Below are 27,240 nucleotides of genomic sequence, written 5' to 3'. Positions count from 1 at the left end.
GGTTGATTAGGTTTAGATGAGGTCATGAGACTGGAACCCCACGGTGGGATCAGCACCCTTATAAGAGCTCCAGAGAGCTTGCCTTCTGTCTGCTCTCTGCCAGGTGAGGGCACAGCCAGCAGGTGATTGGCTGTGAACCGGGAGGCAGGACCTCACCAGACACCAGATCTGCCGGGCCTGGCCTTGGACCCCCAATGTTCCCAGCAGGAAGGCTGCCATTCAAAAAGCCCTATCTGGTTCCATAGTAGCAGATGGGAAGGGTAGCACACGTGCAAGGTCACTGAGCTCCTGGGCTCCGGGCACTGCTCCAGGTGGTGGGGACGCAGCCCTGACACAGGAGCAGCGAGCATGCCACCGAGCAGAGAACACGTGACTTTCGCCCCCTCGCCGACACGGCCACACCCTGGCTCCACGTGGGGCTGCTGGCACACATCCTCACTTCCACAGGAGACTCACTAAGGTGATGACTTGCCTCTGGTTCCATTTGGGGAAACTGGGGCTTTGGGAGTGGCAGGACTTGTCCAGATCACACAGCCACTCAGGGTGCTTGGGGCCCAGACTGGGCACATGAGATGCCCATTCAGTGTAGAACCATTTGCTTGGTCCACACCTCTCACAAATGGCCACCTGAGGTCCATGTCAGGGACGTGGCCAGAGGATATCTGGGAGGGACAGGATCTTTATGACCCACCTGAGCAGACTTGGAGGTCAGACCCTGGGGCATCTGGCTCCTGACCGTTTGTGACATCTAGGGGGAAGGCTGTCGTGGGGGAAGTCTTGGCTCTGCTGGGCCATCCCCACCCTGCCTGGTTCCGGGTCAGCCCCAGGGGCTCACGGAGCAGACGTTACCGCAGGGAGATGGCCTGGCTCTCCGTCCCCCGAGACCCTGTGGAAACCTCACTCCTGGGCCCCACAGATTCATGTCTGCCCGTCTATTTTACCATTCAGCTCCTTAAATAATCAAAACTTTTGTCCTGTCTAAATCTGAACATGGAAAAAGATCAGAAGTCAGATGCCCTAGAGATTGGCCCCAAAGCAAGTATATTTCAATGTATTTATTAATGAGTTGGACGAGTCAGAGAAAAGGTTAAGTGGCAGAATTTGCTGAGCGCACAGAATTATTTAAGTTAACGGCTCGGGGAAGGAAAAACACAGACTGTCTTCCATGACATTTTACTTCTTTCCTTGTCCTGAGAAGAGTTTATCAAGGCGAAAATATTAAGACGATCAGTGGTGCGGAGGGCTCATTTACTCATCTCCTTGCTTTTTTTCTGTTGAAATATAATTTACTATAAAAGAGTAAGGAATTTGGATTTAAAGGGTTATGATTGCTGAATACAGAGTGGTCACACCTCAGGAATTTGTGCTGCCAGGCAAAATAAGAGGGGAGCTGCCCGGTCCAGACTTCCCTGAAATAAAGGGATGGGGGGAACGTGTGGGAAGAGGGGACCACGTGCAGAGGTCAAGGATGGACACACCAGCCTAACCTGAGCTCCACCACTGGCCCACCCTGCAGGCTGGACGCCGGCACTTAGACACTCCGAGTCACTGAGCAGCAAGCCTGCATGGCGGGCAGCCCATCCGGGCTGCTCCGGGGCTGCTCACGGGGAGGGAGGGCGTGCCGGTCACCTTTAGAATTCCCGTCAGTTCAGGCCCAGGCTGGCAGGCGCTGAGCCACCGGGAATGGTCCGGACCATCCGCTCCACAGGAGACTTGTTCCAATGCCTCTAGAGAAATGTGCTCTGGGCTCTCTCACGAATTCAGCCCCTGTACTTTGGAGTTTGTGCTAATTTGAACCTGGTTGGATTCTACCGTGTAGCTGGTGTACAGAAGAGGCAGATGAGCCTGCAGAGAAAGACGGATGCTTTCAGCGTGCTAACCGCCGAGGCTTCTCCCTGCTTGGAGGCTGCACAGCGGGGCTTCCCCTTGACCTCATATTACCTTGAGTCTTGGCTGTGCCCTCGAACGGTACCATTGTGTTAAAAATGCCCTTAATAGTCTGCATCTTCCCCAGTTCTGACCAAACTGCTTCTCCTGAATTATTTCCAATTAGCTGGTATGCTGTAACACATTTCCCAGTCGCGGCCCCTCTTATGTGTGAGCATGTGGCTCAGCATAGTGTCATTAAGCTGAGTGACGACCCAGTGCACCTCTCCGCAGGGACACAGACAGTGGGCTCCCACTCCTTTATTGCCCTAGTTAAGAAATACGGGTAAAGAGCGCTCTCCGCCTGGCAGACCGGAGCAGGATTAACGCTGTGGCTTTGTCCGACAGGAGAGCAACATGCCTTGATGGAACAAAATAAAACTGTTTGTAAGTACAGATGTTTGTGTCAGAATACAGAGTTTGGGTGTTTTTTGGCTGGCAAGTTTCCTTAGCACACTTCAGGATGGCTTTCTGGCTCCTTCAGTCAGTCTCTGTAGGGAAAGTGCAAATGATTTCATGTCTTCAAAACCCACAAGTCATGCCATCTGACGTGTGTGCCTTGGGCCAGGCAGATAAACCCCACAGCCGGCGAGAGTGCACCTGGCCTGTGCCTTCTCTTCCTCCGCGTCCTAAATGCCCCATTAATCCCATTCTGACAAGCTTAAGGACCCCCACCCTTTGCTCAGCAGCTGGGGAAATCAGACAGCAGAGGGACGGCAAAGGGCACAGGAGGGCTGGGGTCAGGAGGCGGGGCAGGGGCAGTAGAGACCTGCACTGCCCGAAGCATGTCCTGAGAGCGCCCCCTGGTTCCTCAGCCCCATCCTCTCTGCTGCCTGGGTCATCCTCGGTCTAAAGAGTAGAACACGTGGAATGGGTGGTGGACTCCGGGGGGACATGCCCCAGTCCCGGTCCCACCTGTGCTTATGGACCTGGAGCCCAGAGGACCTCTTTCCCTCCTTGAACAGGGCCCACTGTTCTTTATGACCACTTTAGTGAGGCCCGCACCCCCAGATTCTGAGCTTCCTGAAGGCGATCTGTCTCCCTGCCATTCCCAGAGCTTGGTGCCCAGGCCACTTTGGTGTGGACCTTAGGAGGTGACCCCCCTGGGTGGACACATCCTGATGCCTGGCGTGTGACTTGGCAAACAGCCCGGCTGGCTCCCAACCCCTCTCCTCTCCTCGGCGGGCCCCCTTTGCAGAACATAACCGGCAAAGCCTTTGCTGCCTCACTGTCTGTCGGTCCTACTATAGATCTTGTTCTTGCCCAGTGGGGACTCAGTAACGGGCTCCCATTGGCTCTGAGCTGGGCCTTCAATCTTCATGGGGAGTCTGGGCCCTTGTTGCTGTGGGAGAGAAGGAGGAGCAGGTGGTTCTTGCCATCCAGGGCTCTCAAATGAGCTGAACCAAGAGGTGCACCTGTGCAGTGACCAGAGGTCAGTGTGGACCCTGGGAAGTGCCTCGGGGTGATTGGAGGGTGGAGGTCCTGCAAGAGTAACCCGGCTCCCACCCACAGCCTCTGCCTTGTGCTGCATATCTGGGGAGATTTCCTGGGATGTCTGCTTTTACAGGGCTCCCTCTTGCCTCACACACTCCAGTATCTGCAACATTTGATATATGTTTCAGATGAATATATAGACAGATAGACAGGGTAGGTAGGTAGGTAGGTAGGTAGTTTTCATAACTACACAATGTGTATGTGGATAAAATGAAAGTTCCTGTGGCCAGGATTCTCACCTGGCCCTGGTTGACTAGCTCACTGCACACCTGTGGGCAATACATGGCTGTTGACTCTATTATATAAAGAGCTCTATCCAGTGCTCTGGGCACCACACGGTGGCAGGGCTGCAAGGCTGCAGGAGAGCAGAGCAGAGGCTGGAGTGGTGGCAGCGCTGAGGACAGAGGCCCAGAGGATGGCTGTGCAGGACTGCTGTGCAGAGAGGCCCAGAGGACGGCTGGGCAGACAGAGGCGCCCAGAGGCAGAGACCGGCTTGCTGCATGCAGACTTGCTCTGAGTGGATGGGATTTTAGTGACCAACCTGCCACCTGGAAATAAAGTTGGGCAACACCCTTTCACCCCAAGAACGTTCTACTGTCATTCCTTTGGTCACACTGAATCCATAGTGAGCTTGCCCGGGGCTGAAACCCACTGGCAGGACAGTGGACAGGCTGATGAGCGGGGTGCCTCCATTGTCCTGCAGTTGGCCACACAATTCCCACGTGGGGCACATGAACCCCGACTCCTACTGTCCTCAGTGAGGGGTTTGCTTGGCTAGTGTGGGCTTCCTTAAGAATTTTTAATAATTAGGGGAAATACTCATGCTGTGAATTGAGTGAAAAAAAATTAGATTTGAGGCTATATATGGTACAAGGTGAATTAAAAATGTTATAAAGTGCTATTTAATACAAAATGCAACATTATACTATGCACTATGTATAATATACACACAATATATATTATTGTGTGATGTGGAAACAGAGATGAGTAGAAAAGACTGTGGAGGGGAGGTCACCAGAGAGTTCACCTTCCTTTTCTCTGAGTGGGTTTGAATCATGCTTTTCTGTGTTTTCCAGATATTCTACAGTAACATATTTAATGTAAAAATGATAATAATACCCTTCTCACACAAGCATGCTCCTGCCCATCCAGGCTGGCTTCCTGGCCACTGCCTGCCTCAGTTTACCCCTCTTAAGTCCCCATCATGTGACCCCACGTGACCCAAGCTAGTGGCTTGCCTTTCCCGCTGTGCACTCTCCTGGGGTGACCCACCCACAGCTCTGATGTCAGTGACACTGGACAGCTGTCTCTCTTCCTTAGATACACATTCCAGTTGTGTATCTCCCCGAGACCTGGCTTCTGAGCTCCAGAGTGAAGTTCGCAGCTGTGACACAGATCTTCCCAGGTGTCCCGGGAGGCTTCAAAGCCGGTGTGTGTGAGGTCAGCCTCTCCTGCCCACTCTCCTCCTCTCCGGAAAGGGATGCCCAGCTGCACAGACCCCCAGGGTCAGCGGAACTCTGGCGACTACCCACACCCTCTCCTCCTCCACCCACACCAAGTCAGGTGCTGGACTGCCCACTTCTCCTGGACATGCCGGTCTCCCGCTGGGATGGCTCACTTTTGTGGCTTCCGTCCAGGGCTTCATCATCTCACAGCTGGTGAGTTTTTAGTAGGGAAGGATTGGGTCTGATCAGAAGGGCGTTTGCTTTGGGGAGGTGCTCAGGCAGCAGTGTGCTGTTTGGTGACAGCTCGGTCCTCCACCTGTGTCCTGTACCCCTGCAGCTTATTTTAACTCTGCATTTAATTTGTTCAATTTTCCTCTTTCCTTTTTATATGGATCATACTGCATTTTATTTAGAAAAACATAGTAAAATACCTTCAAAGAAAAAAAAAAACTGGACTGCAAAATCTTATTTTATTTCAAAATCTTATTTCATCTCTCCCTAACACCCAACATTATTTTTTCCTGAAACATAATAAACAATTCAGAACTCATCAGCATATGTCGCTAGTCACATGTCTTCTCATGGTGTCGATCTCTTTCCTGCTTAGGGCTGTTTCACCTTAGCTGGAAATTTCTGCTGTTTTTGCCTGAATGATATGGACAAACGTAAGGTTATTTTTATTGGTTTGGAGAACTTGAGACTAGATTGTATATCAAACATTTTCTAAAGAAAATTTCTCACTAATTTTTATAGGCAGATAAAGGGCCTGAGTGTAAGCTGTGCCAGCCACGTGTCCTGCCCAGGGCTGACCCCTGGGGTGCTGACGGGTAAGTAGACCTGCTCACCAGCAGGAGAGGTCTGCCCGACACGGAGCCTCTGCTCACAGATGGGTGGTCCCCTGAATTCCAGTCCCCAAGGAAAACAGGGTGCCCTGCTTTCGAGAGTTCTCTTAAGTATCCATTGGAATGAGAGGGTCTATGAGGGGGGCTTCTGCTCTCCAAGGGGTATAGGATTGTTCCGGGTTCATTGGCATGTGGGGAAACCTTCGGATGAACCCAACTGAAACAAGTGCCAAGAACAGGGAATTCACCGGTCTCCTGGGGCCACGGTCAGGTCAATTACTTAATTAGTGGAAATCACTCTGCCTTTGTGTTGTCCTCAGTGACATACATAGGAATTAGTGCACAGCATGGTACAGAAAAGGGGTTCAAACATTGTAATCAATGAATACAGTTAAGCCTGTGGCAGGAAATGGCAGAGGAGTCTGGGCTACTTTGAGGTTCTATGTGTGACCTGCTCCTTGTGATTTCCTCGCTCTTGTTCAGAGTCAAGCAGGTGCCCAAGGCACCATGTGGTCAGGGCACTGGAAAGCCAGGAGGAGAGTAACTGCACCAGCTGACAGATGCTGACTTTACTGAACCATTCCAGGGGCAGTGCTGCAGGAATGGGGAGAGGCTCTTCCCCTAAGTGCCTGCTAAGCACCCACAAATCGAGGCTGAACCCTGTCTTCCTGGCAGTCAGGATATGAAGCACTTCATTTTGCTGGAAGCAGCACGCAGGCCAGGCCGCCACTAGTGGTACCCCATTCTGAGCCTCCAAATGATGGAGAAGGATGAATAGCTCTTATTCAAACAGGGGGGGCCCTTGAAGGGCTCCATGCTAGCCTGCCTAAAGATGCCTGTCCCACAGCTTTGTTTAGCTGTGACAGTCAGGATCAAGACACTTGACCATATGTGTGTATGCCCATTCATATATATGTGCGTGATTAAGGGCTTAAGTGGAATAGTATCAGGCTTCTAATCTCAGAGCTTTCTGATTTTAGGTGAGAAAAAAACGAAACCGTGCCAATACTTTTGCATCAAAGAGAGAGAGAAACTTGCTAATTGAAAACTGGTTTTCATGGAGGACTGTCTGGAGAAGCCAGCTATATAAATTAGCATATGCCCAGATCTAAAAGGAATCAAGCCAGGCCAAGAGAAAATTAAGCAAATTGGAGAATGAGGAAACAGCCCTAGAAAGCAAGGTGAAACCACTCTGGTGCTTTAGTTCATCTCAGGATGGTGGTCGGTGGACCAGTTTGGAGGTGACCTGGCAGTGGCCGTGGGTGTAGGGAGCAGAGAGCATGCTCTTGCGCCAGGTCAGGGTAGGTTTCTCCTGACCACCGCCCTTAAATGCCCGCATCATAACCACCCCATCCCCCAACCCTCTTCTGCTTTAGGCAGCTGGAAGCCGCTCACAAAATGCTCCTGAGAAGCCCTGATCTGGCGCTGCCAAATGTGGTTGGGCCTCTTCTTCGCGCCCTACGGAGTTTATTAGCACAGCGCTTGCCAGGGCTGGGCTGGGTCTCAGAGCTGCTGTTGTGGGCCCGGATCACAAGGAAGAGAAATGCGCCCTGGACTGGGTCCGCTGCAGGTGGGAGGTCGGCAGGAGAGGCTGGGACGCGCGCCGCCTGGCGGTGGCTGCTTGTGACTGGCGCAGAGCTCAGGGCGAGCGAGGGTCCTGGGAGGAAGGGTCCGTCCTTGGCCCCGGGAAGCTCAGGGCGCACAGCAGAAGCCGCGCGCGGTGGGTAGAGGAGCCCAGTTATGTGCCTGGGGGAATTCGGGACCAGTTCACAGTTCGACAACGGGGACATCCTGTGCAAAGGCCCGGAGGCGAACTGCCTGGTGCCTCGCACCCGAGCTAGTGGGGCGTCGGAGGGGGGCCGCTGAGGGGTAGGGAAGTGTTTAGCAGAGAGAAATCTACCAGTCCCCGATGGCAATTGGCGCCCGCCTGGCCTCCGGCCCTGCGCCCTTGACCCGGTTCAGCCAGGAAGGGGACGGACGGCCTGCGCTGTTCCCGCGAGGCGGTGGGACACGTCCGGCTCGGGCGCTTCCACGTGGCCTCCGATCGCCGCCGCGCGTGGACCACGGCTCCGGGGCTGCCCGAGCGCTCTCCCCGCCGTGCGCACCCTCAGCGAGAGCCGGCGGCCTCCAGCGGACGCCGGGGAACCCGGGGACGCGATCAGGGGCGGGCTCCCCGCCAAGCGCGCCCGCAGCGCGGCGCCCCGCGTGCCCCCGCCCAGCCGGCTGCCGCGGGTCCGGGGGTCCAGGGGCGCGGGCGGGAGGCGGGGAGGGCGCTCCGGCTGGCCGGGCCGGGAGCGGCGGCGGCGGCGGCGCGGGCGGCGGCGCTTAGGGGCGGGCGGGGGAGGGGCTCCCCGCGCGGGGCAGGGGCGGAGCGAGCGGCCGCGCCGCGCAACCAAGTGAGTTGGCTCCGGAGCCCGCGCCGCCGCCGGCCCGCACTCGGGCGCCGCCGCCCGCCGCCGCCGCCCGCGCGGGGATGTAGGATGCTGGTGGGCGCCAGGTTCCAGCGGCGGCGGCGGCAGCCGCAGCCCCGGCGGCGGCAGCCTCTGCTCTGGCCGATGAACGCAGACCCGCCGCCGCCGCCCTGGGTCTGGATGGTCCCCGGGCCGGCCGGGCTGCTCCGCCTGGGCGCCGGGGTCGCGCCCCCGCCCGTGCTGCTCGCCGCGGCCCAGCCGCCTGCCGCGCCGCTGTTCCCGGGGCCGCCCGGCTGGCCCGCGCCCGGCGAGCCCCTGCTGCCGTGGGCGCCGCCGCCCTCTGCGCCAGACCACGCCGCCGCCGCGCACCACCACCGCGTGCTCAGCGGGCAGGTAACGCGTCCCGGCCGGCCGCGCGTCGGGGTCCCGGCTTCCCCGCCGGGCCGGGTCCCTCCCGGGGTCCTCGGCTCCCTAGATCGCAGGGCAGCCTGGCAGCCACGCCTGGGCAACAAAGTTCACGCTCCGACGTCCCGCTCTGGCGCCCGGCAGCCCTCACAGGCTTCCTCCCGGGCCCCGCGGGGCGGTAGAGGCCGCGTCCCCAGCGGGCGCAGCGAGGCCCGGGCGCCACGGGCCGGGCCGGGGTCGCTGTCCAGAGCCTGGTGCTGAAGCCCCGGGGCCGGCGCGTCGGCCGCGGCCCTGGCGGACTGATCGCAGGAAGTTAATACTTTTACAGTCTCTGCCAGACTTGAAAAGCAAGCTGGGGATCAATAGCTATTTCTGATTCTGATCTGGATGCTTTTTTTTCCCATTTGAGACTCAGGACAATGCTTAGGAGAATCCAAACCAATGGGAGCCGGCAAGGAAATCCTTCTGTATTTAGTACTGAGACGTGTTCCCGGTGACTCCCTGCCGCCTAGGTCAGCCCGAGCCCACCAAATTCGCTAATGCCATATTGCACTTTAGAAGAGTTTGGGGCTTAAAACCTGGAATTAAACAGGAAAAGTGACTGTATCTTTGATTAATGGTGCAACAGCGAGGCAGGCTGGTTTTGGCAAGATCCATTGTTTGCTATCTAACTATGCAGATGTATTTAAATCAGGGAATAACATGTATTTTATTCCAAGGATTGTTCTCATTAGCATATTCAATGAGTGGTATGTTAGAATACACCACTTAATTAATTTAATTCCAATATTATATTATGAGTTTTTCTGAAAGATGTTATTAAACTCCTTCTAAATTGGTCTTTAGACTTAATGATACTTCACATATGCAGAGCTGGATATTGCATTTTGATGTGTGACGATGTGTGATGCAGTTCATATTAGGTTTTATTGAATAAACGTTGGTAGTTTCTTCAGTATTTTGAAGGGGTTGTTATGTCGCAATGCTACCACTAGAGGTATATAATGTCAAGGAACTATATACATATGTATATATTTTTTCTGTACAGAAAACTGCATTTTTTCTTGTGTAAATTTAAAAAGAAAAACAAAAAACTTAACCTTTTAAATATTTTCATGCTGCATATTTTTTCTTAAATAATAATATTTAGAACCAAAGGAACACGTACACACAGGAGGAAAATTAAAAAGTGCTTTTATAATTTTAAAACAAATATGTATTGAAGAATTCCACATCATTGAGCAATGATCTTATTAGCTCACCCCTGATGCAGATTCAGTCGTCTTCATCAGGGAGAGGGCCTCCTAGATGACGTGCCCCTGTCAGTGTGTGATACTTCATCCTGTGCGTTGAGACCTTCCGTGTGTGATAAGCTCCCTTACATTTTCTTTGCCTTGAAGTCTCTTTGCATTTGTGAGCCCTGGGAAACTTTGGGTCTTAACCTCGAGGCTAGTTTTATTTTGAAAATATTAGTTGTGTTTGTTTTTCAAATGATAAATATAATTAATGCAAAATGTTGTATTGGAAGGAATATCATAAAATTTAGCTCTCTGCTTGCTTATGAAAAGAATTCAAGAATTATAAAAAGAATGCCCAGCAGTTCACCTTCCCACTGTGGTGTTTCATTCTCTCAGGACATAAACCCATTTCTTCATGTAATGGTTTTTGCTTAAGAGGTTCTTACTCAGTGTAGAAGTGCAGTCAGTACTGGTGATGCTTTGTGATGACTCAGATATGAAAACTTTTATGAATTTTTAAAATTTGTGAATATTTATGGTTTTTCTTGACTGGGGAAAGATAATTTTTTTCATAATCAAATACATGCATTTTTAAATCCCCTCGTTAAAGCAGTTCTCCAGCATCTTTTAGTACAAAGTGGCTGACAGATGCAGGCTGACTGATGAGCGTTCCCTTCCCTTCTCTCGGCTTCCAGTGGCTGTTCGGCGGCCATTCGCCACCTCTAGGACTGTGCTCCCCTTCCACTGTGGAGTTGGTGCCCATTTTCCCACAGGTCTGCCCATCTGCTCTTCTGCCTCCTGTTGGGAAAAGTTGGATAGACAAAAGGATACCTACTTGTAAGGTAAAATGCCAGTAATTTAATTGGATAAATGGGCTTTTAATTGTTAAGTTGTTGGGCATTTCCATTACAATAGGACACACGTGTATTTGCTCTTTTCTAATTGCAATAGATTGACCATCTAGGTCTAGAGAGAAACCTTTTCAGAATAAGATAGGTCTGTTCAAAGGCACTGGTAGATTGTGTATGAGGGGGATCATTTTTGTTTTAGCTTGAAATACTGGGATTCCGTGGGACAATATAAAATTTCTGCTTCTGAATCAGAACCTACTTTTAAATTTTCAGTTTTTAAATCTGTAACCATTAATCAAAATCCAGACTAAAACATTTTACAATTCTAGTATAAATTTTAAAAGCAATTTTTTCTTACTGTAACTGCTTTGCGTGTTCATCTTGCTGATGGCTTATCTTGGCTTTTGAATTCAAATTTACTGACTATACGGCATTTGCTTGAAAATGAAAAGAAAGGAATTTGGAGGCTCGTTCTCCAGCACATTACTTACCTTATTGGGGTGGCTCTGTAGTCTTTAAACTGGCAGCTGGGCTGAATTAACCAAGTCAGTAGTTGAAGACCAGCCCAGGACATTGTAACTAGAAGATAGGTTGGTTGGGGCCCTGTGGATCTTTAAGTTTTAGAATGATGCTTTTATAGAGTCCCCACTTCCAGAATCCTCAACTTTTGATCAACCTAAGAGAAATACTTTACAAATAGCTGTTATCATGTGTCTTGTCTTAAACGTTATGCTTGCTTTATTTTTGGACACAGATCTTTTTAAATAATTCCTTTGCTCTGGACTCAACATGGATATATCCTGAGGAATCAAGATTGTTCCACGGGCATGAAAAGCCTCATGTGTTGGCAAATCAAGTAGCTATGTCTCTGTCCAGACCAGCTCCTGCCTCCAGGCCTCTGCCTACGGTGGTGTTGGCACCTCAGCCGGTACCAGGTGGGTGCCCAAATGGTTGTAACAGTGTGTTTGGCTTTCTTCTTCTTTTTTTGCTTTTAGTCATAGGTTAGTTTTAGGTATGAAAATTTTATTTGTTGTTTTAATGAAACAGTTCTCTCAAGTTCTTAAGGTAAAATATAATTTCTTTTTATGGGTGTGATTACTTTTCTCAGAGAAACTGAGTCTTGGGTATCTCATTCACTGTGGCTTAAAGTATGGGATCTGTTTTTAAGATGAAGACATGGCTGAGGAGATTTGCACAGAATCATATTTTTGGTGCTCTGTTTTTAGAATTAGACTAAACCTTCTGCTTATAGCTCCTAATAGGACACTAATTGATCAGGTAACTTGTGTTTTATAAATGTGGCTTGTGTAGGGTGAGCTGCATGCCACAAAGCTCCCAGGTCTGCAGGACATGGGCCCATGTAAGACTTTTGTAAATTTTGCCTCACATTAGGGGTGATATTGGGATGGGCTATAAAAACATACAGTTTGGAAGATGGATTTTTTCTATCTTTGGAGTCTAGTGACCTAAAAGAACATATGTCCTGAAACAAACTCTCATGAAATAATCCTTGGATGAAAGATTATATAATAAGCCTATGTAGTAACAGGAGAATAAAATCATCTTATGAATTTTTAAATTGATTTAAAAAAAATCACCTTAACATAGATCATATTATAAAAGCAAATGTTGTCTGTGCCAAAATTATCTTATAACACCTTCCATTATGGAATATTTTATGACTTAAGAATTATATTATCTTCCTGCAATTTCCTACCTATCAAGCTTGTCTCAAAACGTGTCTCTAAAATTCAGTAATGAGATATGTTCCTGTGGATAATGTAGTGCTGGTTTAGAAGGTATATTTGTTTTCATCTCTCTTTGCCTACCACCTTGTGTATTCTAATTTGCTATGGTTCTTGTTTAGTAAATACGTCAGGAAAAACAACTCAACTGTCTGTGTTTTTCAGAGGTTTAAATGATTCTTGATTGAAAGTTGCTGTCTGTCCTTGTAATTGTGCATTTCTGAGTTACTAAAAATTGGAAAGCCGTACTTACACAAACACATCTATAAACAGTTCACACTAAGATGACCAGAGAGCACATACTGCACAAGGACTCATGACTTCAGGGGGCTCTTTTTGTACACGAAGGAAGAATATTTTAGGTACCTTATGCCTTGGCAACAACTGTCACCAAAATAATCAGAAAATTTAGTTTAAAAAATAGTGAAATCGGTTCAGTTGTTCCAACGAAATCATTGCATGGCCTTGACCCTCTCAGCTCATTCTTCTTGATTATCATAGAGACATTTTGCAGTAACCTTTTTAGAAAACATACTGTAAACGTGCGAAATATCTTTTTAGTTCAAGAAGCTTATGGTAACTTATCATAACTTTTCTATCGTGTTGATATTGTTTACTTACTATTATGTGGCAAATATTTCATACTTTACACAAAGCATATTAGTGTTAATTTTACCCTTGACTTTTTTACTCATATGTTTTAAAGGACAAAATAAAATAGTATTTCTTACTAATATGGTCAGTAACAGAATAGCTGTCCATTCTAACTTGCTCCACCATTTGTCAAATCTCTGCTTTTATCTCCCTTGGATTTTTTTTTTTTTGATTTATGAACCACAGGAATATAACAATTAAAGTTTTACATATCTTTTGGGGACACTGTATGTGGCCCCATAGGTTAATTTAATAACCTTTAAAGGCATTTAAAGTCAAATGCTTTTGTTTTGAGGTGGGAGCTTCTGAACTGCAACATGAAAGTTCTGATTTTTTGATAAATTTCAGAATTCTTAGGAATTACAATTCTGGTATTAAAAGCTCTTTAGTCCAAAGAACACATTTAGGGGATTATTTATATGATACTAACTGCTTAACAGAGAACATTGGAGGGGATGCAATAAAGGTGTTTAGTACGGTAATTCCCAGGCAGCAAAAAACTAAGCTACATCATTTCAACTTTACTATAATTAATGAGAAATGTAACTTCATTAAAACATTTTACATGTAAATTTTCAAAGATACTGTTAAAAGCCATTAAAATCACTATTAAATTTATATCCTATTATAAATTGATAAATTTAAGTGTTATAATTTATATTGCATAGTATACACTTCTAAATATAAAATGTGTATGTTATATACAATATATAATACATGATGTACAAATATATAATTGATACCTTCAATTGATCACTCTTATTATAAATTATTTTATTCAGAAGTAAATGGCCCCAGAATCATAGGTACATTTTATCATCTTTTGACTAATTGCGGAAGCATGGTTACAACTCCAAGAAAGCTGGAAGTGTGAGTCAAACCCCCTCATTTTAAGCAAACCCAGTGAACAAAGCTTTGTTTTCTTGGATGATAATGTAATAATCATTCTTGAAGTAGTGTTTTGTAGGCAGTATTGTTTTAAAGACAATGGAAATATATACCCTGAGCTCAAGTGCTGTGACACTAGGGAGCAGTTTTGTCTGAAAGCACGTTGTTCATGGACTGAGTCAGAGGTTGCCAAGGACAGAGAGACCCAGGCAGGTGAGCTCTGAGATGCGTATTAGTATTGCATCACCCCTGAGCTATTGTTGATTTAAGAATTAACAACAACAGCTAATATCATATAATGTTAGTACAGCTTGAATGAATTTAGATAAGTAATCTAAAACTTAAATGATAAATGTTTTATTAAAACATTATAAAGGACTTAACTTTATTTTTGATATATACTAGGTTGAATGTTGACAATAATGACAATAAGGTTGATAATAATGTTGACAGTAAAGGTGATCATCTGCCATTGTATGTAGATTTGAAAAAATGTCTTTTGACTACTTTCAGTTAGTGTCATATTCTTGGCCTCACTCATTAGATAAGCCAGTGTTGCTCACGTCCTCTGTGGGCCTGGGACAGGAGCCAGGGCCATGCAGGGCACCATTCGGGGTCAGGCTTCAGTGGGGAATGTGCAAGTCAGCAGATAAGCACACAGCACTGTGATCATGTGCTCTCTGCAGGCATCCAAGGAGAGTCGTAGGAGGGGGTCACCAGGGAAGGACCCTTGGAACACGTTACCAGGGCTGAGCAGAACTTTGCTAGGGCAGGAAAAGGGGAATGGAATTCCAAGCAAAGACGATAGAATGTTTAAAGACACAAACATTGGAGAAATGTTGTTCCACCAGGTAACCACAAGTGGCTGAGTAAGGCTCGACCACAGAAGTAGATGTGGGTGGCCCAGGCTCGGGGCACCTCTTCAACGGAGCAGGAGTCCCGCTGTTGCACTGGGCTGGTGTTGCGAGTCAGTCCAGGCTTTTTCCAGAGTGTAGTGAGATTGTCCGTCATTCCTCAGCTTGGGACTCACGGTTTGTTCAGGAAAGTGGATTCATTCTTAGGGAGCCAGGCAGACACAGAGAAGGCAGAGGCTTCTCACCCCAACATGATTCCAAGCTTACAAAAATATGCAACATTACCACTGCGCTGGAAACTAAAATCTCCAATGAATAATTCAGTGGCTTTTTAAGGAATTACCCCTGATTATAGTGTGAATCAGTTGAACTGAGAAATAAGCCAGGACTCATTCATTCCCAAACCTCAGAAGTTGATTGGGGCCAGACTGTGGGAGAGCGAGGCAGCCTGTGGCTACTGTGGGCGCTCCTTCCTTTAGGAACTTATCTGCCCCGAGGACAGGAGCCTTGCTTTACCCTTCCATATGGTGCTGGGAGTCCTTCTCCTTCCTCGGAAAGAAAGAGGTTGCGTTGCACCTTAGGGTATAGGGTTCATCACAACTAGAGGAGGAGACAGGGTCAGGACGGAAGTGGTGCTTGCTCAGGAGTCTCTGTACCCAAATTCTAAAAATAAGAATAGCAGAGACCTTTAAGCTACTCAGAAATAAAACTACTTAAACTCTGAGTATCAAGCAAGGGGAGGAGAAAATTAATTCCTCCTCTATCTAGGAAAGACACATGAAATAATAGTTTGCTGGAATGTGGAGATTTGTCTAAAAGTTGTGTATGTCACATTGCCCTTCTACTTAAGATCAAAAGCCTTGTTGGGAAAAAAAAAAGCTGGCTGTGCCTCACTCATTCAAAGATAATTAAAGAGAGAGAGAGAAAATGGAGGGTGAGGTGGGGGACCTGAAAATATTCTACTTCATAATAGATTCATTCACTCAAAAGATGCAGAACAACAGAGCTGGAAAAGGCTTTTGCACAGGAGGCTGTAAACATCTTAGGTAAATTAAGTTTGGTTTACTTAATAAGAAAAAAAGAGCTTCATAGAAAAGCAGTAAAAGATCAAAGGGCATTGGGCGAAGTACAAAGTAATGTAGAAAGGTTGTTTGAAGAAATGAGAAAAGAATGTAAGGAAACTTATAAAAATGGGCAATTAAAATCACTGAAGAGAAGAAAATATTCTGAATCTAATGGTAGAAGACAACAAAAAAATGCTTAAGCATATATGGGAAACAAGAGGAGATGAGAATAAAGAGAAGTGATAGGTAGAAGAGAAGACAAGCAATGATTCTATACTTGCCCTCCTTAAAAGTCGCCTGGAGGGCACCAAAGGTTTAATGCAGCAACACTGGATGTTCTGTCACTCTTGCTGCTGAAGTTTTGGGTTGGGAGAGGTGCTACCTGGAGGAGCCAGAAGGGGCCATTGCTTTAGATCTCTCCCCAGTATAACATGTGGTTACTGATGGGGAAAACCTTAGAGGATAATGAGGAAAAACACCTGTGATCAAAGAAACTTATGCCTATCAAAAAAGTCATCCACATGCATAAGCAAGGAAAAGACCTTAAATAAGCAATGGACAAACCGTCACATCTTATGTTTTCACCCCAGATGTTACTTTGATTGAAGTAATGTTGTTATTACTCTATAGCTCTATTTTATCTTTCTTATCAGTTTTGCCTTATCTTTTGTTGTAGGCTCAGGTCAGTTGCTTAAAGGCACAGTCTCTGCCTTTGCCTTTGAAAAATGTAGTTTACTGTATTTATATTTGGTTGTGCTCACAATGATCCTATTTCCCAAACAATTACCACTAAGCCCTTAAAAAACAGATTTGAGTTTATGTTTCCTCTAATTTTCAAGTCATGACAACACTATCACCTTAGAATCATTTTATAGAATATGAGAAATTTGGGACAAGCTTATATCATAAAAATTTATGCTTTTCTCTTTAATTTTCTCCATTAATTGAGAAATTAATTTAAAGCAAGAACCAAAAATGTGAAGTCGGGTTTCAAGTATCCATAATTATCAACAATTCTTATCAGTCACACAGGATATATGTGAACATTTATTAATTTGCTTACAGGAATGAGAGAAAAATTCTACATAATTTTCTTGATGGAGAAGGGATTGTAATAATAATTATACCTGAATACGTAAACTCAAAATATGCTGGTAAAATTGGGAAGAGAAGAAATGAGAAAGATGAGGGTACAAATTCTCAAAATCCCTTGAATTTGTTCAAAGAAACACTTGGAAATTTTCACACTCAAAGCCCAGATAATAACATTATCTAAGACTGAGTATGGTGGGGGCATCCTGCCCAGGAGGCCAGTCTAGCAAGTATGGGGGAAGGCAGCACCATCTGCCGCTGATGCAGCCAGAGCATGGAGAGGGACCCTTTCTATGATGCAGGAATATAGGAGTGGCTGAAAGCTGGAGGAAGGGAGCACAAATATTAAGAAAAGCTGTCAGACACCATGAAACTTACCGTAAGCAAAAGGGATTGCTAGAGGATTTCGAAAATGGTGGGACAACAGTGGTAACAAAATTCAAATCCAGGTCAACTCCTTGGTACACTGACACACCTGGCTCACTGACACCTAACAGGAGAAAGGGTGAGCCCATTTCCATAAGTAAATCCTGTTTACCTCATTCTCAATTATTCTACTCATGATATCTGGCATTCAATAAAAAGTTACAAGACACACAAACAAAGCCAGAGGTGATAAACCATTGTTAAGAGATAAAGTAAGCAACAGAACCAGATCCTAAGATGACACACATATTGGAACTATGAGACACAGGCTTTGAAATAACTATGATACTATGTTAATGAGTCTATCAGAAAGGGAGGGCAACATGCATGAACAGAGAATCTTACCACACATATGGAAAATAGAGTCAAACTGTAGTACTAGGGAAAAACATGGTATAAGAAATGAAGAATTACTTTGATGGACTCATGAGATGTGATATAGCTGAGGAAAGAATAAGTGAACTTAAACATAGGTCCATGTAAACTACTATAATTGTAATACAAAGAGAAAATGTGAAAAAAAATAGAGTGCCCTTTTCCAGAGCTATGAGATAATAGCAGATGGTCTAACATGCATATAACTCAAATCTCATGAGGAAAAAAAACATGGCAGAAAAAAATATTTGAAGAGGTAATGATCAACAGTGGCCAAAAAATAATGAAAGTTATCAAAACATGGGTCCAAGGGACTCAGCAATCCCCAAGACTGAAACATGGGCAAATCATATTCAAATTTCTGATTCAAAGATTAAGAGCATCTTGAAACTAGAGAAAAAAGACACATTACACAGACAGGAACAAAGATTAAATTCACAGCACTTTCATTGCCAGAATCTATAAAAGCCGAAAGGCAACAAAGTGACACACTTAAAGGACTGAAAGAAAAATCTCTCAGTCAAGAAATTCATACTGAGCAAAAACAATTTTCAAAACCTAAAGAGATAAGATTTTCCTCAAGGAAATTAAAGCTGAAAGGGATGAATTGGTCGTAGACTCACAGCTCAAGAAATTATAAAGAAGCTTATGAAGAAGTGATGTAATAACAGAACTTATATCTGCACAGAGAAATAAAAAATGTAGAAATGGAATGAATACATTAAGGTGAAATACGTTTTTTCATTGTTTTTAATTATTCCATCAGATGCTAACTGTATAAAGAAGAAACTATATAAGTTGTGCATTTAACATCTGTAATATAATTTATGTATAATTTATTAGCTTACATATAATTATTGAATTTATAAATAATTTATGTAGCTTATATGTAAGCTATGTAATTTGTGCATTTATCATATGTAAAATCAAAATATACGTTAACAATCACAAAGGATGAAAGTGAGAAACTGAAGCATAGAACTCTAAGGCTAGTATGCTATACATTGAGAGATATAATGTTTGAAGGTGAGCTCTGATAAATTAAAATATATATTATAAAGTGTAGACTAAGCACTTAAAATTATAAAAGAAGTCATAACTAATAAAAAATTGTGGAGATAAAATTGGAATTATGAAAATAACCTGAAAGCAGGCAGAAGAAGAAAAGGATCAAATAACAGAACAAATATTTAAAAAATAATAACTGAAAGATGACAGACTTAAATACAAGGGTGTAAACTCCCTAATTAAAAAGCAGAATTTTCAGATTTTCATCCTCAAATATAAAATATCCACAAGAAACTCATTTTTAATATAAAGACATAGAGTAGTAAAAAGTAAAAACATGCTACATCTTTTATAGCATGGAAATACAAATCAGAAAGCTAGAGTGGCTGTATTAATATTAAGCAAATAGGAATTCAGAAGAAGAAATAGTACCAAGGATAAAAAGGGACATTATATCACTAAAAATACATAATTAAGAACATGCCAAGTAGGCACAACAATTGTAAATGTCACCATGTAATAAAAGAGCTTCAGTGTACGGGAGACAAAATGGACTGACTGAACAAAGAAATGGACACACTTGCACTTGAAGATTTCAGCATTCATCTTTCTGTCATTTATAGAGCAGAAAGGCAGAATATCAGTAAGGACTTAAAGAATTTACAGAATACTATCCACCAACTTGATTAGATTGACATTTATAGAATACTGCCTGATACTTTTTGTGTGCATATGGGACATTCACCAATACAGACCATATTCTAGGCCATAAAACAAGTCAAAAAATTTTAAGTAAAATATACACAATTTGTTATCTGGCTACAATATAATTAAGTTAGAAATTAATAACAGAAAAAAATCCAGAAAATCTCCAAATATCTGGAAATATAACAAATAATTCCCCAGTAATACATAGATCAAGGAGGAAATGACAGAGGAAACTGGAAAATATTTTGAATTGAAAGAAAATGAAAATATTAAAAAATTCTTATGAGACAAAGCTGAAGTAGTGTTTAGACAGAAATTTACAGCATTAAAATGCCTATGTTAATAAAGAAGAGATTTCCAATGAAATATTGGCAAACTGAATTCAACAACACATAAAGAGATCATACATCATGATCAAGTGGGATTTATCCCTGGAATGCAAGGATGGTTCAATGTATACAAATCAATCAATGTGATACATCACATTAATAAATGAAAGATAAAATCACATGATCATCTCAATAGATGCAGAAAAAGTATTTGACAAAATATAACATCCTTTCATGATACAAATCCTAAACAAATTGAGTGTAGAAGGAATATATTTCAGCATAACAAAGGCCATATGGAACAACCCACAGCTAACAGCACACTCAGTGTTGCAAGGTTGAAAAGATAACAGCAAAAATCAATGAAACTAAAACAGAAAAATACAAAGAAAATCAATGAATAAGAAAGCTTTGTTTTTGAAATAATCAATACAACTGAAAAACCCCTGGCTATGGAGAATGAGAGAAAAAAGAAAGACAATACAGATGATGTGTGGAATGAGTAAAAGGGCGTCACCATGGGTATTAACATAAAAAAAAAAAAACATAAAAATGTGCTAGTGATGCCAGAGTTCTTGTTCACGGAGTTGAAGAATGAGCTTTGCAAACACTCAAGGTAGGAGAGCAAGGTACAGGCTTTTACTTAGAGATAAAGTGAGAGGACAGAGCTCCTGGCTCAGGCCAGGAGGGGACAAGAGAGTCTGGGGTGGTGCGTTGTCTAGGGGTTTTATGCACGGTTGAGGATTTTCAGGAATGGGGGTGAAGGGCTAGGGGTGCAGAGTTGTTGAGTTGTCCCTGAATGCTCATTTTTGATGCGTAAGAAGAAATTTGCTGCTCTGATTCTTTCTCAGGATAGCAGTTTCCCTCTGGAAGCATGTCAGTTAAGACTGCCTGCCCTGCCCAAGTTGGGCTGCGTTGTTGCCTGTTTGCTAAAGTGTGTTAAGAATCTTACTTCTTAACTTCTTGGACTGTTTATAGTTGGGCTTGCTTACTAAATTAGTCTTTTTCCTAGGTTTCAGATTACTTGATTAGGATCAGAGAAGGCAACACAGCACATAGGCACAGTTAAATAAGCTAGGCCTTTTAGTAGGCTAAGGTAAATTTAACAGTGTCATGATCTAAATTGATACAGTGAAGTCGCGGGTTATGTTGAGACATTTCTCTTTATCTGTAGAACACTTAAACATCCCGGACCAAGTTGCTCCTGGCCTTTTGAGCTTTAACTGATTTCACTGAAGAAGACTGTATTCCTAGTCTGTTATTTTTACCCTAGAGAATTAGTGTGACTCTGACTTTGCATAATGCTTAACACAGAGTTTCAGTAGGGACTTCTTTGCACATTGTTACATCGTTCTGACCGTAATTACCTTGCTTTGCTTTTTCTCCGGAGGAGGCCCTCACCCTGCTCTGACCACACCCACGGTCCCTGTCTCATCAGGAGAGTATTATAAACCACTTCACAACAATGAATTTAATAGCTTAGGTGAAATAAATTCTTTGTAAGTCACAAGCTATTTGTACTCACTCAAGAAGAAATAGAAATACCACTGTATCTATTAAAACATTGAATTCATAATTTCATTCCTTCCCCCAGCGAACACTTCAGGCCCAGACAGCTTCACTGGAATTCTATCAGACATTTAAGAAAGAAATAATGGCAAATTTAAGTAAACTTGTTTGGAAATAAAAGGAATGACATTTCCCAAGTTGTTGTTATTTTTTGAGATCAGCATCCTCTGATATAAAAACAAAATAGATATTGCACAGAGAGACAATTATAGACCAATACACTTCATAAACATAGATGCAAAAATCCTCAAAATAATACTTGCAATATATAAAATTGATAGTACATCTTCACCAAGTGGGAATTTTTCTAGGAACGTAGTGCTGGTTCAACATGAGCAAATCAATGTGTTTGCTTTATCAAAAGAATAAAGAAGAGCATTACAATCACTTCAGAAGATGCAGGAAACACACACGTCAGACTCAGCATCCATTCAGAGTGAAGAACCAACCAACAACCTCTAAGTCAACTAGGAATCAAACCACACTTCCTCAGACTGACAAAGGGCAGCTTAGGAAGAGCAGCAGCTAATGTATTTCGTTGTGAATGCCTGGTGTTCTCTCTCGAAGATTCAGGAAAGGCAAGGGTTTGTATTCTCACTGTGCAGAACTGTACTGCAAGTTCTAACCAGTGCATAAAGCAAAAAGAAAAAAAGAACGAAAATCATACAGATTGAAAAGGAAGAAACACACAGTCTCCACAGGCAGACAAAATGATTGGCACACAGACCGTGTCAGAGAGCCCGCCAGCAGCTAGAGTCCCACTGTCATTTTGACACGTTTGCGGGATTCAAGGCCAACGTGAACTTCAGCTGTATCCCTGACTCAAGGATGGTAAGGTGTCAGTTCTCTCCAGATCGATCTATAAAGTCCACGTAATCCCGAATAAAGTCCCTGATTCATAGGAATTGACAAGCTGACTCTCTGGTTGGTATGGAAAGCCAAGGGCAGGAAGGTAGCCCCCAGGGCTCTGAAACAAAAACGAGTGTGTGGGACACATACTTAGCTGATGAATGCTTATAATAAAGCTGTGAGAATGAGGGCTTTGTGGAATTGACAAAAGCATAAAAACAAAGATCCACAGATCACACAGTGATGAACCTTTCTGAAATAGACACATACATTTATAGTCAGTTGGCTTTCGATAAAGGCACAAAGGCATGTGATACAGAAAAGCTTGCCTTCCCAAGAAATGGTTTTGGAACAACTGAACACCATCTTTAAATAAACAAACAAAGCTGGACCAACACCTTATAAACAAAATTAAATAGATCATAGACCCAATTATAAAATTCCAAACCATGGAATTTCTGAAAGAAAGCATGGAAGAAAGTTCTGTGTTGGCCACGTAGCACTAACAGAATGAAGACAGGGGAACTGTGTCTACTTGTCCTGCGAAGATGCTTGATATATTTCTTTAACGACCATCATACTTGGAGAGGAGTAGAGCCCCGCCTTCAGCTGGAAGACCTCAGGCAGAAGCCTCTCATTTCCTTGGAAACCTTACTGTGTGGATTCCTGGGGTCCCCCGCCGTGGTGGCACCACTCTCCGTGAGAACCAGAGTCTCTGCAGAGCACCTATCTGAGCACTTTGGGCTGTCACCTGTGCTGGTGATGGGTGGCAGGGGGGCAGTAGGATGTAATCATCACCCCCAGTCAAGGCTCAGCCCAGCTTACCAGGAGGCAAAGTGATGACCTCTCAGCTGACCCTCTGCCTCAGCTCTCAGCCTGGGTTTCTGGAATAAAAGGATAAACAGATGAATCTTTCAGGATCCCCAATTTTACTTGGAGCGCTGGGGGAGACGCTCTGCTTTTATATCATGGAAAAACAGATATTTTAGCAAAAGATGCAGATGCATGTGGCTCGTAGAGATAGCAGGAAGCCCCCAGGGGCCTTTGAGGCCTGAGGAGGCCAGTCTAGGGCCTGTGCTTCACCCAGCTAGTATGCTCATGCTGCCATCCAGTTGCACAGAAAACTCTGGGTGGAAATGCAAGAAGTGCTATGAATCGTGCCATCTGGAAGAAGTCAGAACAGTACTTGCATGTGAAAAACATTTCTCCAAAGCCATCTCCCATCAGTGGTTTAAAGTTCAGTGACATCACAGCACACACTCTGATGCTGGTCTGCCTGGGTTCAGATGACCCCCGCACTTGCTAGCTGTGTGACCTTGGAACATTGTTCAACCTCTCTGTGCCTCAGTTTTCTTATCTGAATTGGCATTATTTCAAGAATTAAATGCATTTATTTTGTTATATTAGCCATTGACATAAATGGCTAAAGTCCCCATGGCATCTTCGATGACAGCACTGTTCCTTTGTGTAGATATTCCCACATGATGGGACAGGACGGAGGTGGGGATGGTGTATTCTTGGAAATGATCGTGTGAGCCAGCTACCCCTTCTGAGAGCTGATAAGTAACCCTTCTGATAGCAGCTGTCCCTTTGTATTTTCTCTGTGTGCAGACTGGACTTCAAGCCTCCATTTGTATGAACATTGGTTGTGTTCCTAGACCCAATGGTAAATTATTCAGATATCAATTAAAATTGAGAGACTGCCTAGATAATGAAAAAAATTAAATGAGATTTGTGTTTCCCAATATAACTCATATCATTTAAAGAACCAGGAATTTATTATCACTTTCTCACTGAATTTATGGGTGACATTCCACAGAGTAATGTATTAGTGTGTTGGGAAATGAGAGTTGTATGTTACAGATATGATGCTAAATCATTGTATTAGTGCTGAGATAATACTAAGAAAACAGCTAGGAAGTGTCAGAATTCCATGATAACTGTGGGCTTGAAATCTAAGTTAGACACGATTCCCTTTCTTCTTCTTGGAAGTTTCCAGAAGCTGGTACCTATTCTAGAGCAACAGTCTCCATGGGAAATAGAATGCAAACCACGTATGGAATTTGAAGTTTGTAGTACTCATATTTTTAAAAGTATATTGAACAGGTGAAATTAATTTTAGTAATTAATTTTATTTAGCTGAATTTGATGTAAAAATTATTAATGAGATATTTGCTTTCACCTTTTTGTGTTGTCTTTGAAATCGAGTGTGTGTTTTACACTCACAGTGCATCTCAAGGCAGACCAGCTACATTTCAAGTGCTCAATTGCCACACGTGGCTAGTGTCTCCTGTACGGGGCAGGGAGTGTGGGAAGATAATGACCACCTCTTTTTTGTGAAGATGTCAAAAATCTATTTGTGAGTACACTTAGAGTGATTACTCAATAAGCTGTTAGGATAGTATTTCAAAGAAATTCACTTACTGCCCATTTCTGTGAACACCTTGAATTTAAATATGGTCTTTCTATGTCTATGATCTTATAAAAATAAAGATCTATTTTATCCAACATCTAAAATATTTAAAAGGTATAAGTTTGTATGGTGTTTATATGTACAAATGGTTTACCTCTTAACACACTTCATTTTTCCCAATTTAATATTAATCTGTATTTGTTAGATACAGAAAATTTGGAAACTATTGAAATGTAGAAGGAAGAAAAAAAAAGCCACCCACTACAGTAAATAGTCACAGTGTCAGTGTATCAGTGCATTACCATACATGGGGCAAGATTGTAACTAGTTTTATATTCTACTCTGACTTGATATTTTAATATATGTTTCTCTATGATAGTATAAATTAGTAAATATCATTTTAATTAAGTCTTAAAACTCCAGCTAATGAATCAGAGTTTACTCAACATAAATATACCAGAGGAAACTATTTCCAGATTTTCACTGTGCATAAATGTTTTTTAGGCATTTGGCTTCATTTCTTTACAACAGTTTTCAAGACATCTTACAAACCTCTTAATCCAAGTTGCTGAAGTCTTTCACTTACTTTGAAGGACACAAGACTGCCTTGGAAGAACTACACAGTGTTGATGCTCAGGAAAAGGATTTGTCTCTTCCTTTCCATTCTTGGGCTTTTAAATTTTACTTTTTAGCACTTTAGCTTTACCCCGGGCTGTCTAGAACTTTCAGCTCAATATCTGATGTAATAATGATAGTAGGCAGGCACTCTGAGCAGCTCCCACTGTAAAGGGGATGCTTCTAATACTGTCAGTTAACAATGATATGCATTATAGAGTTTATTAAGGACTTTTTATCAAGCTTAGGAAAGTTCCTTCCATCCCTAGTTTGCTAGTGGTTATTTTTGTTATCATAACTCAGAGATGAAATCCTCTCAATGTTTTTTCTTCTTTCTAGTAAGAGAATCCAGTTTTCTTCTTTTAATCTGTTATTGTAGTGTACGATACTTTAAAATTTTATTTAAAATCATTTGCACTCCTTGGTGAGTTGCTGTTCTATGTCCAGTGCTCTGCTCTGTGAGGTCATGGTCTGGGCTCCCATGTGGCCCTGGCCTGCCATTCTCTCTTCTCCTACTCGACACATCTGGTGTTAGTGTGAACGGTGTGCTGACTTCATAGCATAAACTCAGAAGTAACCTCTTCTTTTTTAATTCATTGAAAGAGTTTTACAGTATTTGAATGGGGTACCCCTTAAAAAATAATTTGTAGGACTTGTCTGTTAAAATTTGAGGATCTGTGGGAAGAATTGTAACTACTGATTTAGTCCGTTTGTTATATGACTATTCACGCTTTCTATTTCTTATTCCTGGTAGACTGATGAGCTATGTATTTTTTTTAGAACTCATACTTGCATTTAAGTTTTCAAACTTAATTTTGCATGTACAGTTTTTCATGGTATTTAGTTATCTTTTTAATATCCTATATTAGCATTCTCTTTTTAATGTATAATATTGCTTATTTAAACTTCTTTATTTTAAAACATTTACTTCAACTTTTTTAGAGATTTTTCCCATTCTATTAGAGTTTCAAAGAAACCACTTTTGCCCTTGAAAAATATTTTTCTGCAGGTATTTTCAGACTTACTGAATTCTGTTCTTACCTCTATTTTCTTCCCTCTACTTTGGAGTTATTCATATATTTTTCTTTTCTTAAATCCTTAGGTTGTATATTGCAGGTTACTTTTCTGTCCTCTTTTCTAATGAAAGGTTTAAGGCTATATCTCTCTACATACCATTTCACTGCTTTCCATAAATTTGTAAATGTAGTAATTTTGTTATCATACAATTTTGTGTATTTATAATTTTCATTATAATTTTATTTGTCATAGGAATTTTTAAAGATTTTTTTCTGTTCACTTTTAATTCATGAGGATTTATAATTTTCTTTTTGTTACTCATTTATAATTTAAGTGAACTTTTGTCAAATATGTGGTCTATATAACAACAATTCTTTTGAAACTTGTGAGATTTGCTTTATGGCCTGGCAAATTACTAGTTTTCACAAATGTCCCATTTATTAAGGTTGGTAAGAATATGTATCTGGTAATGTTGGATGCCAGGTTCTGTCAATGTGCATCTGAATAGACATGATAATTATGTTGCTTAATTATACTTTTTCTTTTGAAAATATTTGAGAAAGACATGGTTAAATCTTGTACCATGCTGGTGGATTTCTCAAATTCTAGTTCTATCAATTTTAACACTTTCACTAAGTTCATTCATCATTTCAAGTTATCATATTTTCATGGTGATTTTGCCTTTTCCCCATTATATAGTCATTTCATTACTGTCTCCATGCTGACAGCGCTTTGCTTCTCAGAGCCTTGTTGCTCACCACGTTTTTCACAATAGTGTAATAAGGTTGCACTGCTTTTTTTCTCTTGCCTATGTCTGTCCACATGTCTGTTGTTCAACTTTTCTGTGTGTCCTTACAATTTAAGGGCATCTTTTCTAGGCATTAAATAGCTGGATTTTTCCCTACTAGCAATCTGTGATTTCAATCGTCAGGCCATTTACATCTATTATGAATATTCATCTCTTTGGACTTGCCTCTCCCCTCTTGGTTTAGTATTACTCTTTCTCTCAATATCTAGTCTCA

At 43.0% G+C, this 27,240-nt stretch overlaps 1 protein-coding gene across 1 annotated transcript in view; it reads left to right on the top strand.

The window, feature by feature from the left end:
• Positions 1-8,100: 8,100 nt before the first annotated feature.
• Positions 8,101-27,240, top strand: part of TCERG1L (transcription elongation regulator 1 like) — a 174,037-nt gene continuing 154,897 nt past the window's right edge. Inside the window, exons 1-3 of the mRNA XM_057506491.1 lie at positions 8,101-8,511; positions 10,457-10,603; positions 11,367-11,547. Coding sequence (XP_057362474.1) covers positions 8,188-8,511; positions 10,457-10,603; positions 11,367-11,547 — 652 coding nt within the window. The 5' untranslated portion in view covers positions 8,101-8,187. The remainder of the gene's footprint in view (positions 8,512-10,456; positions 10,604-11,366; positions 11,548-27,240) is intronic.

Source organism: Manis pentadactyla, chromosome 8 (assembly GCF_030020395.1).
Source record: "Manis pentadactyla isolate mManPen7 chromosome 8, mManPen7.hap1, whole genome shotgun sequence".
Classification (NCBI taxonomy): Eukaryota; Metazoa; Chordata; class Mammalia; order Pholidota; family Manidae; genus Manis; species Manis pentadactyla.
This window is presented reverse-complemented; position numbering and strand designations above follow the sequence as displayed.